Source organism: Penicillium manginii (genome assembly GCF_028828005.1).
Source record: "Penicillium manginii strain IBT 31320 chromosome Unknown utg000005l:1.0-5665137.0:1.0-5668048.0, whole genome shotgun sequence".
In the NCBI taxonomy this organism is placed as follows: domain Eukaryota; kingdom Fungi; phylum Ascomycota; class Eurotiomycetes; order Eurotiales; family Aspergillaceae; genus Penicillium; species Penicillium manginii.
In genome coordinates this window covers 5,135,899-5,153,864 of record NW_026643106.1, presented here as the reverse complement: position 1 = coordinate 5,153,864, position 17,966 = coordinate 5,135,899, and the positions used below count along the sequence as shown (strand labels likewise).

Here is a 17,966-nt window from a genome sequence, read left to right as displayed (position 1 = left end):
AACTCGTTTGATCAAGACACGTTGAATTGCGATTTATTAGCAATTGTCATGATACTCAAACTTGGAAGGCAAGGACGATCGCTACTCCACGAGCCAGTGAATGGTTTTTACTTCAACGCCGCGTCGGCGTCTATCAAAGCCCAGACTGTCAGCTTAGTTCGAATATTTCGTTAAGCATGAAGGAACGTACCGGGATGCTTCTCAACTCCAGGAATATTTTCACGCATTTTAGCTTTCTGATGATGGTCGACCCCGAATTTTTGATTCCGGCCTGTAAGCAGTCCGTCCAAACCTTTCTCGTGCGCCATTTTTACACTACCATGCGTCGTGAAGCTACCCATCAACTGCGGTGGCCCCATTGGAACAGGATCACCTCGATCTACCTGCCAAAGATGATACGTCTTCCCATATAGCGGGACAACATCTCTCATCTCAGCTGTCTCCGCAGCCTCCCAAACGGAGGTAGGAACGCCTGCTGGTGCTGGCATGATAAGCAGACCGCTCTTGACTTCGAACTCATGTGTATGCCATAGCTTACGCTCCTCCTGGGGGAGAGTAACAAACACGCGCGGTGAGACCATATACTCGATACCGATCAAACGAGCATTGTGATCGGGAGAATCGTAGATCAAGCATTGCCGGATATCTTTTAAATCATCTTAGTCAGCAATTACAGTATTCGAAATGGTAATGAAGAAGTCAAAACAATAGAACTACACATACCCTCAGTCAAATGTGTACAATAATGGTTGGCCTCAACGCATCGAGTTGGATCGTTTGCATAGACGTGGAATGCATGCAAATGAGCGCATACTTGCTTGACTGGAGTGAAATCCTGAACCAGTGAAGCGCCTGTATCAAGGACTCTGCTCTTGATCGTACGGGGACTACCTGCGGTCCCACTATCTTCAACTTGTGAACTTCGTGCGCACGTTGACATCTCGAATGATATAACTTCTCAAATTGATTGATGAATACTTCGCTAGAGAGGGACAAAATAAAACTTCAAAGCAACGTACATTATGTAGACAGATCAGATTTCGAAGTTCTGACATCATTAATTGACGTCATGATGATTTCATTTGCTGGCATTGAGAGCTATAAGTTAACAGACCTTTTAGTACTGTTTTCTCGTTGGTGCAGAAGTCAGCTTACTGCGTTGAGAATTGGTTAAGTACGTATTATTTGCAAAAGCGGCTTTGTGGCGAACACAACACCTTTTTTTATCTCATTTTTCTTAGGGGTTTAAGATCGAGCCACATCTCTTACAGCTTTCAGAAAATAGTGATTATAGGTTAAATATCATACTAAAACTATGTACATACTATATCAAGAGTACTACTAGGTATTTAAATAATCTGGAATGGTGACCTGGTCCTTATTGTCTTTGTGGTCTCTGAATATATAAATTGCGAAAAATCAAAATATGATTTCTATCCTCTTTTGTACCAAGAGCCCATAGGAGCTATGTGACGTTGTCATCTAGGTAATGATACAGTAGTGCTGGATAGGGGCTCTTCTACAAGATATTATAGCTTCATTGTCACAGAATATCAGAGAAGCAGTGTAAAGGTGTTGAATTGCCAACGAATATCTTTAGTAATTACCCTCTAACATCGTCATATATCTCCGCCATGATTTCTGGCTCTCGAAGCTGTGATCGCGATGCTACATCTTGCGATACAAGCTTCTTCGAGCGATCGAGCCTTGGGCTGTGAATCCCGGGTTATTCACAGCAGTTCGTAGGTGATATAGAAGCTATATAAGTAAGAAGTAAAGCCCTGAAACGGCCTCATGAATCAATTTTTGAATCTCCTATTTTTTTAAATTAAATTTCCAATCCCTGTCGATTTTTACACGGATCTTTAAACTTCATTTCTATCCAAAGATACCATCTTGAAGTTCTGGACTGGCCAGCTCGATGTCGATTTCTAGAGCCACGATCAGTTACGACAACTCTATCCATCGTTGAATTCTGAGGAAATATACATATAACGCCCACTATGCCCATGGAACCTTCCGAGTCCTTGGTCAGTTCGGATTACTCCAGTTCCTCGTGACTAGCCTCTTTCTATCACTAAATAAGTCCCTGCTTCTCTTTGAGCTCCTTGTTTCCCCCTAGGGCCTGATCTCCTCAGCGCCCTGGTCGAGGCTTAGCCTGTGGTAGAAGTAGTGGTTGCCGAGATAAACGATACTGTTTAGCCACTACCGCTAGTCGTTAATGATAAAGTTCATCGAGATGTTCGGCTGAGCGTGTCTATTTATTTGTAACTACAGTTTCAATGCTCGAATTGAGCCTTTAAAATTCCCCACTATGTTCTATTTACTTGTCCATTATCTCAAATTGTACGTTTTGGATACATAGTTGAGTTTCATGATGAAGTGGAAGGCTTTATTTATAATTACTCGGGCAGAGAAAATTATACAAGCCAATAGTCTTTGAAAGCTTATATGTAGTTAAGGCACCTCACGATTTATTCGCCTGATGCTGCGTATCTCCGACAGCCGAATCGTATAATATTGCCCAAATTAGCTCAATGCATTTTGATACTCTTCCAGTATGAGGAAGTATCAGAAGGTACAATCACTGAGCGTCTGTTGAATGGCACGTATCGCGTATTTTCCGGACGTGCTATCAGATGTGTGATTGGACATCGCACAGCTTGAGGCAATCGTCACGAACAAGAAAATGTGATTGAATTATAAGAAGCTGGTCCTAACAATTATCCTTCGTGAAAGGTGAAGACAGGGTGGAGATTTTTAAAATTTTCATCACAACCTTTGCTATTTGTAAAAGACGATGTCAACCTTCACATTGGCGAAAATACGTTCAAAGGGGGTATTTTTGCTTTGCAGAGAGACCAAAAGCTGCTGGATGTGCCCGAAAAGTACACTGGCTTCCTATTACAGTACAGTACATTATATTACATATTTGATAGCCTTTTCACGTTCAATGCCACCGTCCAACCCATGTTTAGATACGCGTGTGGTCGACTACCATAATTACTACTTACTCACCGACGTGTGGCTTAGGTACGGCTGAGCGGACGGGAAGCCATGTTCTCCACACCCTATGGTCGTGTGTACTTCAAGGTTCAACGAAGGGAAATGTATACCATGTAGCTAATATGTTAAACAGATAGACTTGAGACCGGCCCAATTGATCTTAAAGTGATTGGAATGTAATCCAACGATGATGATACGCTTTGACTCCACATCAATTGCCATACATCAACCCCTTCTTGAAGTCGGCGAGCATAGAAGTTTGCTTGAGGAAGAATGACTTCGGCATAATTACCGTAAAACCACCAGACATCTGTCAGCATATCCGGTGTGTTACTTAGATCTGGAGCGAAACCAATGGGCTTTGTCATGTCAGTACTATTGATCAAGGCCAGCCAAACACTACCAGATCCCGATTTATCGCTCGTGAATGCAGCACTGGGGCTGGCAACTTGCTTTCCTTCGGTGTTTATCATCCAGGGTGTCGGGCCCCTTGAAGAGCTATCCGGGAATCTCACTAAAAATTGTCAATTATGCGACCGCGAAAAGAAAGAAACATTTTCATTACCGTTGACATTAGACTTCTCCGATGCACTTGAGGATGAGATGTCACCAACGACAGCTAGGCCTGATGAAAGATAAGATAATTGTCTTTAGAGAAAGGTTGATGATTCTCACCATCTGCTGCAAACATTCTCTGTCCTGCAATTCCTTTGCCATATGCATAAAGCTTGAATTCAAGATTTGCTTCATTCTGAATATGTGTTGTGGTTGATTGGCTTTTCGCAAAGAGGCTATCTAGCAGTAGAAAGAATACGATCGAAGAAATCATTTTTCAAGAATTAATATTCTCGAATAATGCAATGCCAAATAAAATATATTTCCAGTAGATGATAGCAAATAAGCAAAAACCAGGGTTTCTTGCCATTTACCATATTTATATATGCTTCCATCAGCTTTCAAAGTCTAGCTATTCCGAACAACCCGAGATGCTGGACCCTGTTCTGCCGGGCTATAAAACCTCTACCTACCTTCTAACGAACCAAATTTACGGCTACAAGAGCTCTGGAAATTGACTAATTACTAAAATGCTCAGTAGTAAAAATATGTGGTTGGCTTGCCTCTGCGAACTGCTTCCGATGGCTTTCAATGAAGTGAGGTTGGACCATGCAGACCGCTGAGTCTGTCCGCAGGTATCACAGATCTGTTGTGAACCGTTCGAATGCTCAATTTACTCATCAATGCTCCTGTCAACTATAATCGATATTTCCATCAATTAGCTGTAAGTTGACAATCCTTACGGTACAGGTAATAGTGTACCAAGATAATTAATATATTCAAGCTCTCTCTTCGAGACTCACGAGGACTCCTTTCCAGGGTCTATCTCTTCAATTGATTCCACTCTCATTCAGCAAATTGAGAAAATTAAAAGTTTTTGAAGTAACACGTAGACAGTTTGATTTAAAATATCATAGACAAATCATGATCGTCGTAACAAAGAACTCTAGCTCATTATAACTAACTTCAAGTTCTGACAATAAATTCAGCACATTTGCATCACTACATGCAGGTATATGAGCTATATGTCTTAAAGCAATTGCCTCTGAGTCTTCTGATTTTTCACCATGGAGCCATTTGCATTGAAGGCTTTGCTTTTATGTTTTATACTCAATACTTGTCATGTTATTTCAATTCCGATTCAAGCTGACGATTCCTCCGTTTGCCAGCAGCTACTACCGACACTGTCAAGGAATACGGAGCTCTATGACTGTGACGCTCTTTGCGAAGGAAACACCGCAAACGATCGAACAACATGGTGCTGTCGAGATATTTTCACGGACTACGAATCGGATTGGCCGGATACAGGTGTTACGCGCGAGTACTGGTTCGAAGTTGACAATCGCGTACTCGAGCCTGATGGTCATCCCAGAGCAGCCCTTGCTGTTAATGGGAGCACTGGTATTCCTGGGCCAACAATATATGCTGACTGGGGTGATATGATCGTCGTGCATGTGTTTAACAATCAATCTTTCAAAGAGAATTTCGAAAATTCCGGCCTGGCAATACATTGGCACGGCATTAATCAATGGGAAACAAATGCCCATGATGGGGTATCGGCAGTAACACAGTGCACTATTCGCCCTCAGAGCAACATGACTTATAAATGGCGGGCTACGCAATATGGAACCGCATGGTACCACGCACATACCAGCTTGAAGGCCTGGGATGGGGTATTTGGTGGTATAGTCATTAACGGACCATCAAGCGCTAATTACGATGAAGATAAAGGCGTTTTATTCTTGAACGATTGGTCTCATCATACCCCTGAGGAGGTTTTTCATACCGTTCAGTTATTTGGCCCTCAAGTCTTGGCAAATGGACTCCTGAATGGAACGAATATTTGGTCACCCACAGAGGATTCATACGTATGTCTCTTGGAAAAGAATCACTCTCCTGACAGCTGCTTCTTCAAAAGAAGTGGTATCTCACCCAATAGAACTCTTGGACGACGTTTTTCGATGGAAGTAGAGAGTGGGAAAACCTATCGCATACGGCTTATAAACGCTGCTATCGATAACAATTTCATATTCACGATTGAAGGCCACAACATCACCGTCATTGCAATGGACTTGGTTCCAATCTGTCCTTTTACTACACATTCAGTGAAGATTCAAATGGGTCTGTCACCTCCAATGATCTCTATTCATGGCTATTGTTGATGTTTAGCGTTCTTTCAGGGCAGCGATATGATATCGTTTTTACGGCAAATAGCACTGACGATGGTCCATTTTGGATTAGAGCAACTCCTAATAGTGGCTGCGGCCATATATGGAACAAGGAAACCGTATTAGGGATTCTCTTCTACGGAGATCGCGACGACACGACACCCGAAACTCTCGAAGACCCACCTGTGGGGGTTTGCGAAGACGAGTCCATGGATTTGCTATCTCCAGTAGTCCAGAAAGATGTTCCGCCGATTCCACCCTACGCGCCATTCCTCCCAAATCCAACCAATTGCTCAGCTGAATCAGCTTGTCCCGCCGCAGCATTTCTTATTAGCACGACAGTCAATGGCCCCAACACTTCTGCCATTTTTAAATGGCATATCAATGGCCAGAGCATGCGTTCTTCCTGGACGCATCCCACTATTTTAAACATTAAAGGGAATTATTCGTACGAGGAAGCAAACCTATTTGAAGTTCCAGAGAGTCAAGAGTGGGTTTATCTACTAATTAACAACACAAACCCGGATCCGAAAGCAGCACAGGCTTCCATCGATCATCCAGTGCACCTTCATGGCCACGACTTCTATATTCTATATCAGGGAAATACGACGTGGAGCTCAAGCATGGTCAAGCTCAAAAATCCTCCACGTCGTGATACGGCTTTACTATACGGCGCTGGAGGATACTTGTTGCTTGCATGGAAAGCCAATAATCCCGGAGTATGGCTAATGCACTGTCACACCGGCTTCCATACTGCTATGGGTTTTGATTTGCAATTCCTTGAAAAAAGGCAAAAGTTACTGGAGACATTTGACTGGGAACTTGAAAATGGAACGTGCAATGAATGGTACGGAAATCCGGTCCCCTTTAACCCTCTTCAGTCTGCGGGTTATGAAGCGGCGGGTGTTTGAATGAGAGGATTACGTTATCAAGCTGTGTTATTGGCACAATTGGGGAATAGAAAAGTTGAGATCTTTCAAAAACGGGCTAGGCTTTGAGGAGAGTCGGAATGTACTACGGGCGAGATCGTACAAGATGGCCTGGGACTTCTGTAGTCGCTGCTGAGAGCGCAGGTGTTTGACAACCCAATCGAAGCGCATTCCAAGTTTATTAAGAATTACCCTACTGACTATATGCCTTTTTTGAAATCTCCCGCCATATCATGAGCGCGACATGTGGGACGACATGATCAATCTCGTTACGAAGCTCCAATCCCTTGGTGAGACCCATTAGCGGAATCTGAGGCCTTCCACGACATAGTCTACGCGATCGTAATGAAAGATACCAGATCGTAATTAACAGGGACAACTTCAACATTCTGGACCTTTTTTACAACGATGGACATGAATATGCCTCTCATACTCAAGACTACAGCGCCATGATGTAGCTCAAATATTTTCAAGGAAAGACGTTTTAGATGCTTCCAATCATCTCGTTGGTATTATCATGGAAGTACTGGAAGCAGCATTGAATATGGAACTTCATTTAGTGACAAATCCGGCTTACTTATTTTACGAGATGGGGCCTCTCTGAAAGAAAATCTATTACAACAAGGCCGTGTTAGAAACTCAGTCAAGAGGCAAGGCGATGAAAGGAAAATATTTGAAGGTCTACTATTTTGCTTCTGAGTGAATGCATAGCGCTGATCAAACTGACTCCAAGGCTTCGCCGTGAGATTCAAAATCGGACAGGAGATTCAGACCTTTGGGATAGTACATGAAGATATCCGGCCAGCAAAACGACGACTATATCGAGCAGAGATAGGAGAAGCAAAATGTCTTCGTGTGTCATCATAGTGTAATTCATTTTCTACATGTACCGCTGAACAATCACAATAATGGTTTGAAACACATGGGATTCATGTTATGGAATGGCTGCCACACTCACCTGATATGAGCCTAATTGAGCCTGTATTGGGGCTTCTAAAACGTCAATTTTCCAAAATACGACCGAAACTACGTTTAAACAATGGATCGAAATTGCATGGTCTGAATTTCGTGATATTCTAAAGAAAGCCTGGTGGGAAATTGATCAAAATGTTATTGATAACCTAATTCGCTCGTTCCACGTCTAATGACTGCTTTGCGAGCAGTACGAGAATACTATACAAGATATTAATAGTTAGTTTGTTGTTTTGTATGTATTTTACCTGATTTTACAATACCTGAGAATATTATTAATAAATGGTGTTGCTATTCAAATTATAGACCTGATATATATTTTACCGGGGGGCTGTGGGTAGGGTGGGTAAATATATTTGAACGGGATTGTGTACGATGCGCAATATACACTGGAGCGTACAGCAAGTATAAAAGAAATACAATCATCGATCTCACAATATGTAGTAGTAACCAGACTACTTTGAGGAACTGCAGAAACTATATTACTCTTCCTATTGTGAGGACTCGAATATTGAAATATGATAGTATCTTGACGAAAAGTAACAAAACCAAGGAAAAAAGAAAAGAGAGAGAGCTCTCATCACAACTATCATATATAAGCTAGTGCCTGCGCACATGACCCACCGGCCGATATGATCAGGTGGCGTTCTGGTTCGTCACAGATATCACGCAAGAAGGTAAGTATGTGTCTGTACAACCTTAGGTATTCAGAGAGGAATAGAATACGGGTTGAGCTTGATACTATGTAAGGAATCAGGTGCACTCGAAATATAGCAGTAGTATTGAACGAGAGTATTAAGCTGAGAGAGAGAAGAGAAAAGAAGAAGGAGAGAAGTTCCCATCGTAATTCTTTACACATGAGCGGCTGTCTAGGTCACGTGCCGCAGGCACCGAAGGCTTCGATCTTTACAGCTACATAAGATAGAACCTCTGGCTTCCCTGTCTTCTGGTATATATTACTTTTTATATTTTACTCCCTTCTCACAGTAGTGAGATACCTCCACCAATGCCCCGCTAGGACATTGGAAGGTACCTTTCCCGGGCACTAGCCGTCATTTGTTCTTACGTCCTTGATAGATTGCAACACCCGCATATTACATATATATTGAGATAGCCAGATCGGGTCAATTGATTTCTATTACTACTACTACTACTACTACTACTACCTACTATATGATATACAAAGCGGGGCAAATTACTCCTATTCGAATCTTACCCTCTTCGATATAAGTCCCGTGACACTCTCACTAGGCCTGTTTGAGCTAGGCTACAGATCAGCTCTGCCCCTCTTGATGAGGGGTCGTTATTTATCGTTTGTCTAAGTATTGACTGGAATGACTGGGCATTATGTTATAAAGTGAAGTCTACTCTGCAGTTATGTGACTTGGGCGGGGATTGAACTCAGGTGCCCAGGGGGGAATCAACATTTGAGTAAATGGTCCTTCAGTGGTAGGATCCCGAAAGCGTTTGAAGAAAGGGCCAAGTTCGATTGAATAACAGTTGCATGTTCTCTCAGATTGACCAGAATCCTGGTGCGTCCATTGCACGTTGTTGATTGCTGCCCACAGTCCCAACTTTGCCAATACAGTACTTCCAAAAGGGGTGCCACAACCCACATTATGTACTGAGGCCTCAGGCCCCAGGTTGCTGAGTCAGCCGGTGCCCACCGTGCCTGCCATGTAGATAGCTTCGCTCCATAGCATCTTCATATCACCACCATCTTCAGTCTCTCCATGCGAGTATCCTCATTCCTGTGCCTCCAGTATTATGGACCGCCGATGATTGCCGAACGAGATAATCGAAACGATTCTCAGGCAAATAGACATGCAAACCGTCGTTCCTGCCCAACCATTCTGCCGACAATGGGCCCTATGCATCCGAGGATCTTCCCCCATCCAACAAATTCTGTTCTTCCAACCAGCAGCAGCCAACACGCCACGCCAATAAAACACCCTACTAGCTTCCGAATCTCCGTACTGGTTTCCTGCTGATGATTCGAAGTAATGTGCCATTGCCTTTGGTGCCGGCAACATGCAGGATTTTCTAGAGAGCAGTGAGAAATATCGGCGGCCGAAGGCAAGCTGGCGCCGAATGCTTGTCCAACAACCACCTATCATGGTGCTGGGATGGGTGGAGCGTAGCGTGTCACCATTCAGCAGGACATACCTACATCGCTGGGAGATTCCACTACAAGCACTTGGTGGGTTACAAATGAACATGCTATACGAACTAGTCGTGAATACTTCGGAGGTTGCATCGGACTACTTCAATTTCAGAGTCTTATGGTCGCAATGTAAGACTTTAAGCAGTTTCTTTACTAGCCTTCGCTCATAATCATGTCCGTCTTTCAATTCGGACAGGATCCGTGGGACACTCAAGGATGCAATGCAGGGTGCAGATGTGGTTCTTGATATGTGGTATACAGGTCAAATCTGGAAGAAATGGTCGAAAGATACGTGGACATGGGAGCTTGTGCAGGGGCTGAAGCTTGCTATGGATGACTTTGCTATTGATCTGGTGCACCGCATAAGGGAAACGAAGGAAGTCAAAAGCTGGACTTCGGCAGACGAGGCGCGGGACTTCGATAGAGAAAATAGGACCTGCCGAGGAGGGAGGGTGGGTCTATGCCTTTGCCCGATGATGATGACTGGGACCTGTAATATCAACAATTTGGAAGTATCTGAAACACATAATATTATTTGATGTTATGGCTCTCTACTCGTAACCTCGGCATTGCTATGCACAGTAGACAACCCCGAGTGTACCTTCAATTACCACCTCTTCAACGGACTAAGTTTGTACTCATGGAGTATTGAACTCAGGCCACCAGCTGAGTAATAAAAAGTAGATTTGCGCCTTGAGTTGTTGTCTTCGTACAATACTTACGATAAGAGATATCTCTCCTTCCTTTTTCCTCGCTTTTACTACTTTTTGCTTAATACTACACAACTTGAATCTTATTGTTTTGAGTCCTCACATATTATATAGTCTTCCCAAGAGAGGAGTTGGATGCTCCTACCAAGATATTGCATTATTTATGGGATCTTTTAATACTCAAACATGTTTGAGGATAAGTCAGGCATTTAAGGAGAATGTTAGTTTCCCCGATCTGACAGCCAACGCCACGAGACTGCCGCTTGGGTGAGAGAAATGGCAGCTGGAAAGCATTAGAGACTTTTTCAATGGAGGGATATTATATTTAGCAGGGTCATGGTGAGACTTACCCAGCACCATGGTCATGTAGAAAAACCCGACTGTCTCAAAGAGCGAGCCTGTCAATAATGGTCCAAGCATTCCTCCAAGGCTGAAGATAGTTTCGGTTACCGAAAACACTCGTAAATTACTCTTATTCAGTTCGAACAGATGGGGATCCTTAGCTTCCCAGTCTTTGACAACATCTAAGAAGATGTCAATAAGCCAGCAAAATAGCCGCATGAACGTAACAATATCACTCACAGGCTAGTTGCACGGCCCCTACACCACGCACCAGAGGGAGAACACTACCCAATCCAATAGCGCAACCTGTAAAGATAGGCTTGCCTGCTGTGTCACCGCTAGCCCAGGGAAAGCGTGGGTCTCCTGGGGCACCTAGAAGAAGAATCAAAGGGACAATGACCAGCCAGCCCAACGTGGTGGGACGCCGTAGCCCGAGGCGATCACGAAGCCATCCAGCGATACCACCGAGAAGAATATTGGGGATCTGTATACAGAAGAACATGGTGCTTACAAGTAAGCTATTCCACCCGAAAGCCTCCCTTAAGTGAACAGGCAGGGTGTTATTAATTCCCGACAAAAGGGAAGCAACAATAAGGATGTTGGCCAACCCTGTCAGAACCCGCGCATCAGAGAGAAAGGCTCGGAAGTATGCCCATCTGCCACCATTTTGCTCGAAATTCGGTGAGGCATTGGAAAGCAGTGTGGTTGATTCATCCAAGACCTCCAAGTCGTCGTTGTTGGGTGTAGCGTCAGAGGACTTGGCCAAATCCGAACCGGGGGTGGACACATTTTGAGGCTCAATCATAAGCAAGCGACCGATGATATCAAATGTTAACAAGACTATAGGAAGTGACCACGTAGCCCAGTAGCCAAACAACTGTAGTAATGCACCACTTAGTGTTGGTCCGGCGACTGTTCCTGCTGTGACAAATGACATTGCCATTCCCATTGATGATCCGAGGTTTTTTTCTCTTCACATTGGTGGCTAGCAAAGCAAACCCAACTACCCAGGTGGCGGAGCCAGATAGACTTTGCAAGACGCGACCGAGAAAAAGCACCCAAACTGAACACAACTATTAGCTTCACGTAGTCTCTATCCATATCACAGGGGATGAACCATACAGGACGAAGTCAATGCGACCATCAGAGTCCCCACCAGGCATCCCGCAAGAGAAATCAAGAGCGGCACCTTTTGACTTGTGATCTTTTCGGCAAAATATGCAATGGCTGGGGCAGAGACAAGACCAACAAATCCATAGCTGGATAGTAAGATTGTAGTGTATCGCTGAGTTTGCGATGGGTCAAGATGCAGTCGTACCTCCAGCATATAACCCATGATTGGTGTAAGGAAACTAGCCAGGAAAGTCTCTAGACAATGGTTAAGATGATCTTATTAAAAGAGAGCAGAGCCCAAAGTACAGCCTTACGTACCTGTGAATAAGGCGATAGTGATAGTAGTGTGGACCAGCAATCGAGATGAACGCCATTTGTAGCCCCAAGGCTCTGCGTCTTCTTCCATAGTCTTCAAGACGGTAGATTATGGTGGCAAGTAGATGAGTGCAGTATAAGGCGTAAGGTAAGTGGAAAAGTAGAGCACCCCGTCGAGGAGGAGGAGGAAGAGGCGGAGGAGATGCAAGAAGAATATTACCGGGATCACCTTGTTCTTACACGACTGAAGTGAAAGGAAATTTTGAGTGAAACACTTTTCAATATAACATATTGCTTTTCTCCCCCTCAAGCCTGGAAATCAGCGCTGTGAGCTGACCTCTACTGCTGACGACCCCAATGCATGCGCGTGCAGGCAAGGAAGAGATAAACTAGAACTATTATGCTTGAAGTTATGCTCTATATTTTGGATCCCTTTGCCCATGTAGCCTGGTCGAAGTTTCTTTTTTGCTGCGCCCCACAAGCAGGGAGGTACATAAGTACTAGTTTAGATTACACAGGGTTTGGGTTTCCTTTATTTGTTAATGCTCCCAAGGGGTGATTTTAACTCCCTGAAGGATTGATCACCAAACTCTCTTCTTTGTTTTGTATGTAGTATATTAATTGATACCAGGAAAGTTGCTTTTGTCGTAACGACGTGTATCTTCAATTTATTACAGGAGAGCTGAACCCACTACTAGCGAATACATCCATATACTTCCAAATACTAGTGACAGTAACTGTAAAGGATCCACTTCTTATTGCCAACAGAGGAAAAGAGACCAGAGGGAAGCTATTTAAGATGAGGAAACGGCAGCCTGGCTCCCGATGCAACGTTGCCTAAGGCACCACACCGCACCTCAATTGACCCAACTCTCGACCTCTAGATTATTACGCAACCTTTGTACAGAGCAGCGCCCAAAATAATGACCACAACTATGGTCTTGAAGAAAGCGGGAGTCTGGCGTTTGATTGGCTGGCCCTCCTTTGGAGGGCCAAATAATATCTTTCTTGAATATTACAGTTCGCCTAATTTGCACTTTGAAGTGAGACTAGAAAACTAACATGGGTGCAAGGTTGTTCTACGCTCGGGGGACAGCATATTTAGGCGAAGGGCTTATATTTTCATAATACCTTCCAAGGCTCTCCCTGAATGATCATTTCGCTAAACCATGTATGAATGACGGAAGTGAAAAAGACCGAATAGGATCTGATGTGATTTTTGAGTATTACGTGCTACCCAATCAGCGCTGGCACATCTCTCTTTCTTTCTCCGCCTTTTGTGTCTTATTTTCACAAGGTTGCTCTGACTGGTGTGGAAAGTTTCAATATCGTACTACAGGATGCAGCTTGTGTAGCGTTGAATATGCATGCAGAAAGGAGTGCGAACCCAATAGCTGCCTTCAGTAGGGTAAGGTTCATTCTCATCGTATTTCGACAATCATGTTGTGAAGCCTATAGATTATGCAATTCCGGGGAAATGGGGTAATAATAGTGAGATTTTCAGCTACCACATACAAAGGCCATGCATGGTAGCACGACGCGCAGCTTGTGTAGTCGATCGAGTAGATGAAGCAGAAGAATTAATATTGTGACTGATTAATACATACTGAAAGATTGGAAGGTCTGTGCATCATGATGTCTTTATCCTCCATGTAGTTTGCATAGCCAATGGCCCTTTTCACATAATAATAAGTAGAAATTGCCGCCGGTTTTTAGAGATTTTCAAATTTTGCATGAATGATATAAAGTACGCTTCCAATCGAAGACTAATCTTGTGCCGCTTCTACAAACCCTCCAACTTCAATTTAGGTTCTTTTTGAGATTCAGTTCAAAATCTGTGAACCCTCCCCAAGTATTCGTCTTGAGACGATCTCCAGCTCGAGAATAAATCACAAACCCTGCCACCATGTCAGTTGGAAATCTACTTGGCCTCTTGACCCGAGCCGCCAATATTGGGGCCGGAAAGGGTATCTTGACGAAGAATGCAGATGGTGTCGGTTCTTCCAACCTGCTCACTTACAAGGAGCTTCTGGACCTTGCGAAGTTACGGTCGACGCAATTAGTGCGCCGGGTGGGTGTTGAAATTGAAAGAAAAGTGGTCCTGCTGAACTCGGTGAATCACCTGGAAAATATCGTATGGTTCTGGGCAATTATCGTCGCCGGAGCGGTGCCGTGTATCTGCCCACCCCTTCCCAAGGATAGGGAGCAGCGAAAGGAGAGGATCGCATATCTAAGAACGCTGTTGGACAATCCTCTTATAGTGACAAGTAAGTCGCTGGAATCTGAGTTCGATGGATTAAATGGACTCCAGATGATGTCCTCCAGTAAGTCAAAAAATATAAACCTCCCTTGAAAGGATATTTGACTGTTCCTAAAGCTAATTCGTCTGGGTGCGTGGTCTAGGTGAGCTGGAATCTGTGCACGTGGAGCAGCAACTATGCAAAGAGGCTGAATGCTTGCCAGGAAGCAGCAAAAAGGAACAAGATATAGCTGTCCTTATGCTGACGTCGGGAAGTACGAGCAATCCCAAGGCAGTCTGTTTGAAACACGGTCAGCTCTTGGCGGCTTTGAAAGGCAAGAGCCTTCACCATGGCACCGACCGTGATGATATTTTCATGAATTGGATTGGACTTGACCATGTGGCAAATCTCACTCAGATACATCTGCATGCGGTGAGCTTAGTGGCAACTCAGCTGCACCTGTCGGGAGCAGAAGTGATGGCAAATCCATGTCACTTCTTGGAAAATATCAGTGAGCACAAAGTCACCGTGACCTTTGCTCCGAATTTCTTCCTTGCAGCTTTGGTGAACAAGTTGAGAGCCACCGAAGAACCCATCTCCAATCTGGACCTCTCATCCCTGCGGACGTTACTATCCGGCGGCGAGTCCAACGTCGTCGACACATGTGACAAGCTTACCCGCTTGTTGGCCCAATATGGCGCGCCAAGATCCTTCATAAGCCCTGGATTTGGGATGACCGAGACCTGCGCAGGCTCTATTCATGCTCTAGATTGTCCTTCATACGACATCGCACAAGGAACAGAGTTTTGCTCTGTTGGAGTACCCATTCCCGGGCTTCGTATGAGAATTGTTCGCCATGATGGAAGAGAGACTGCCAAGAATGAAGTAGGGCTTCTCGAGGTTTCTGGTCCAGTCGTCTTCAGTGGATATTTGAATGATCCAGAAGCCTCCGATGCAGCATTTACACCCGACGGGTGGTTTAGGACTGGAGATGTCGGGCTTCTTGATTCAAAAGGGGCTCTGAGATTGACAGGGCGCAGTAAGGAATCGGTTGTCATCAACGGGTAAGCTTCATTCTCTTCCTTGTCCTGTTTGACACCAGGCTAATTGCCACAGTGTCAGCTACTCATCCGAGAGTGTAGAGGCTGCTATAGCACAGGCTGCCATCCCTGGAGTCACCTCTTCTTTTACAGTGGTCTGGCCTCATCGCCCCAAGGATTCGCCAACAGAGACCCTCTGCATTGCGTACCTACCAACATACTCGGTCGAGGATAAACAGAACCGACTTGCGACGGCCGCTTCTATCTCTAAAGCAGTTGTTAAGCATTGTGGATCTCGACCATTCAAAATCATCGCATTACCCACGGAGTTGTTCCCAAAGTCTTCTCTGGGAAAATTGTCTCGGTCGAAGATGCAACTAGCCTTCGAGGATGGAGAGTATCGGAAATACGAGCATGAGGATATGGCTATCATGGAAACTTCACGGAAGAATTTCCAGGAAGCGGTGGGAATGACCACAACGGAGAAGGCTGTTCTTCAGGTCTTTCATGACCTTCTAGCGAGCGATTATGGGGAGCTGGGAATCGAAATTCAAATCGATAGTGACATGTTCGAGATCGGGGTATCCTCTATTGACCTCCTGAAACTGCGAGTCTATTTAGAAAAAGCTCTGAACATCGAGATTCCGATGATCATCTTCTTCTCCCACCCAACTCTTCGCGACCTTAGCCAGGCTCTCGATGGATTGCAGAAAGAAAAGACCTACGACCCCATCGTGGTCCTCCGGGCGCACGGGCCAAAACCTCCCTTGTTCTTAATCCATCCAGGTCTTGGTGAAGTTCTGATTTTCATGAATTTGGCTCGATACATTGAAGATCGCCCTGTTTATGCGATTCGCGCTCGGGGGTTCGACGGGGAAGGATTTTTCTCCTCCGTCGACGAAATGGTCACCACTTACCATGATGCCATCAAGCGCATGCAGCCGACAGGACCATATTCTATCATTGGCCACTCTTTCGGATCGATCGCAGCCTTTGAGATTACCAAGATCATGGAATCGAATAATGACAAAGTGCAGTTCCTTGCTTCGATCGATCAACCTCCACACTTCAAATGGTGGGCTAAGCTCACTAACTGGTATTATGGGGCCATGACCATTTCCTACTACATGAATCTCATTGACGCGGATTATCGAAAGAGTGCGCTACCGGAAATGCAAAAAAAAACGCACGAAGAGGTCTTGGCTCATATCATGGAGCACGCAGGACCTGCCCGGGTGAAGGATGCCGGAATGTCACCCGAGTACCTGGATAATTGGGCGATTCTGGCCAATGAGATGAAATTGATCGCTCGAGAATATGATCCTGCGGGCAGTGTGGCAACCTTGGACATCTTCCATGTAGACCCTGCGAAGGTTGAAGGCGAGTGGCCCCACGAGGATATAAGGAAATGGGAGGAATTTTCCGAGGATATAAAGTTTCATGTAGTCCCCGGAGGCCATTCGACTTTAATCAGGCAGCCTAATGTTCCCGGATTATACAAAGTATTAAAGAAGGCATGGGAGGAGCGTGGAGTGGAATGAATGTTGATTTAGGGCCCGGTGTAGTCAACTACCACTCGAACTCTAAGACAAACGCTACAGCGGGGAAAGCTTTTCATGACCAGACATAGCTTCATCGAGGAATCTTCTACAGTAATCAGTGTTTTGAGATGATAAATAGCCTTCAAGCATGATAGAAAACGTCTTTCCGTCACTACAATAGTAGGCTATTCCCCGCGACATGCCTGTCATAATCTGTTTGTGCTGGGATACCCAAAAGCGTCGGTCAGCCTGATGCTAAAGAGAATTTTTCTTCGACTCACATACATTCTACCTAGGTAGTAATCCTAGGACCTCACTCAATGATGAGTGATTGCAAGAAAATGTCCCGATAAGCAAAGAAGTTCACATACTTGTTCAATTTAGAACTTAAATATATCGAATACTAGTACTTGTAGAACCCAAAATCTAGTCTTGGGTTGAACCTATGATTGTGGGCTAAATCCCGATTTACACGACCTTTATAGCGTACCGATCAAGTATATACTGCGAAGCTTTGGAAGTCAGTTTTCTCTCAGCAGGGTTGTCTTGTGAAGGAATGGGGCGATGGTATAATCGGACTCGCGGTCGTCTCTCGGAAAGGGGGGGCCAATTCACGATACACTGCATTTGTAACGAACGGGTGCTGGTGTATTTTGAACTTCAGAATAATAATTAATACAACTTAAAAAAAGCACTTTACGAAAGTGGGTTACTCGGTATAACCCCTGTCCTGGTGGTAATTTAGTACTCCATACGGAGTACCTTGACACATACATGCGACCCTGGAGATGATGATCGGCGCTTTCATTTCGCCAATGAGATAGCTCTTTCTTTCCAGAAGCTGAAAAGACTAGGGAGTCTTTTCATTGGT

The 17,966-nt window shown here is 44.5% G+C and overlaps 4 protein-coding genes across 4 annotated transcripts; 2 read left to right on the top strand and 2 right to left on the bottom strand.

Moving 5' to 3' along the window:
- Window positions 1-107: 107 nt before the first annotated feature.
- Window positions 108-940, bottom strand: N7533_008251 (OBAP family protein; the record flags this gene model as incomplete). The annotated part of the gene is made up of 3 exons (XM_057104901.1): window positions 108-130; window positions 191-646; window positions 724-940. 3 exons carry the CDS (start codon window positions 938-940, stop codon window positions 108-110), a joined length of 696 nt encoding a protein of 231 aa, XP_056959858.1.
- A 3,688-nt stretch (window positions 941-4,628) lies between these two features.
- On the top strand, window positions 4,629-6,640 carry N7533_008250 (uncharacterized protein; the record flags this gene model as incomplete). The annotated part of the gene is made up of 2 exons (XM_057104900.1): window positions 4,629-5,682; window positions 5,742-6,640. The coding sequence occupies 2 exons, from the start codon at window positions 4,629-4,631 to the stop codon at window positions 6,638-6,640; spliced, it is 1,953 nt and encodes a 650-aa protein (XP_056959857.1).
- Window positions 6,641-10,725: 4,085 nt separating this feature from the next.
- N7533_008249 (uncharacterized protein) lies at window positions 10,726-12,365 on the bottom strand (the record flags this gene model as incomplete). Its single annotated transcript, XM_057104899.1, has 6 exons — window positions 10,726-10,787; window positions 10,855-11,028; window positions 11,087-11,723; window positions 11,782-11,909; window positions 11,969-12,214; window positions 12,278-12,365. The coding sequence occupies 6 exons, from the start codon at window positions 12,363-12,365 to the stop codon at window positions 10,726-10,728; spliced, it is 1,335 nt and encodes a 444-aa protein (XP_056959856.1).
- Window positions 12,366-14,180: 1,815 nt separating this feature from the next.
- On the top strand, window positions 14,181-17,095 carry N7533_008248 (non-ribosomal peptide synthetase; the record flags this gene model as incomplete). The annotated part of the gene is made up of 3 exons (XM_057104898.1): window positions 14,181-14,598; window positions 14,678-15,578; window positions 15,631-17,095. 3 exons carry the CDS (start codon window positions 14,181-14,183, stop codon window positions 17,093-17,095), a joined length of 2,784 nt encoding a protein of 927 aa, XP_056959855.1.
- Between the last annotated feature and the right edge of the window lie 871 nt (window positions 17,096-17,966).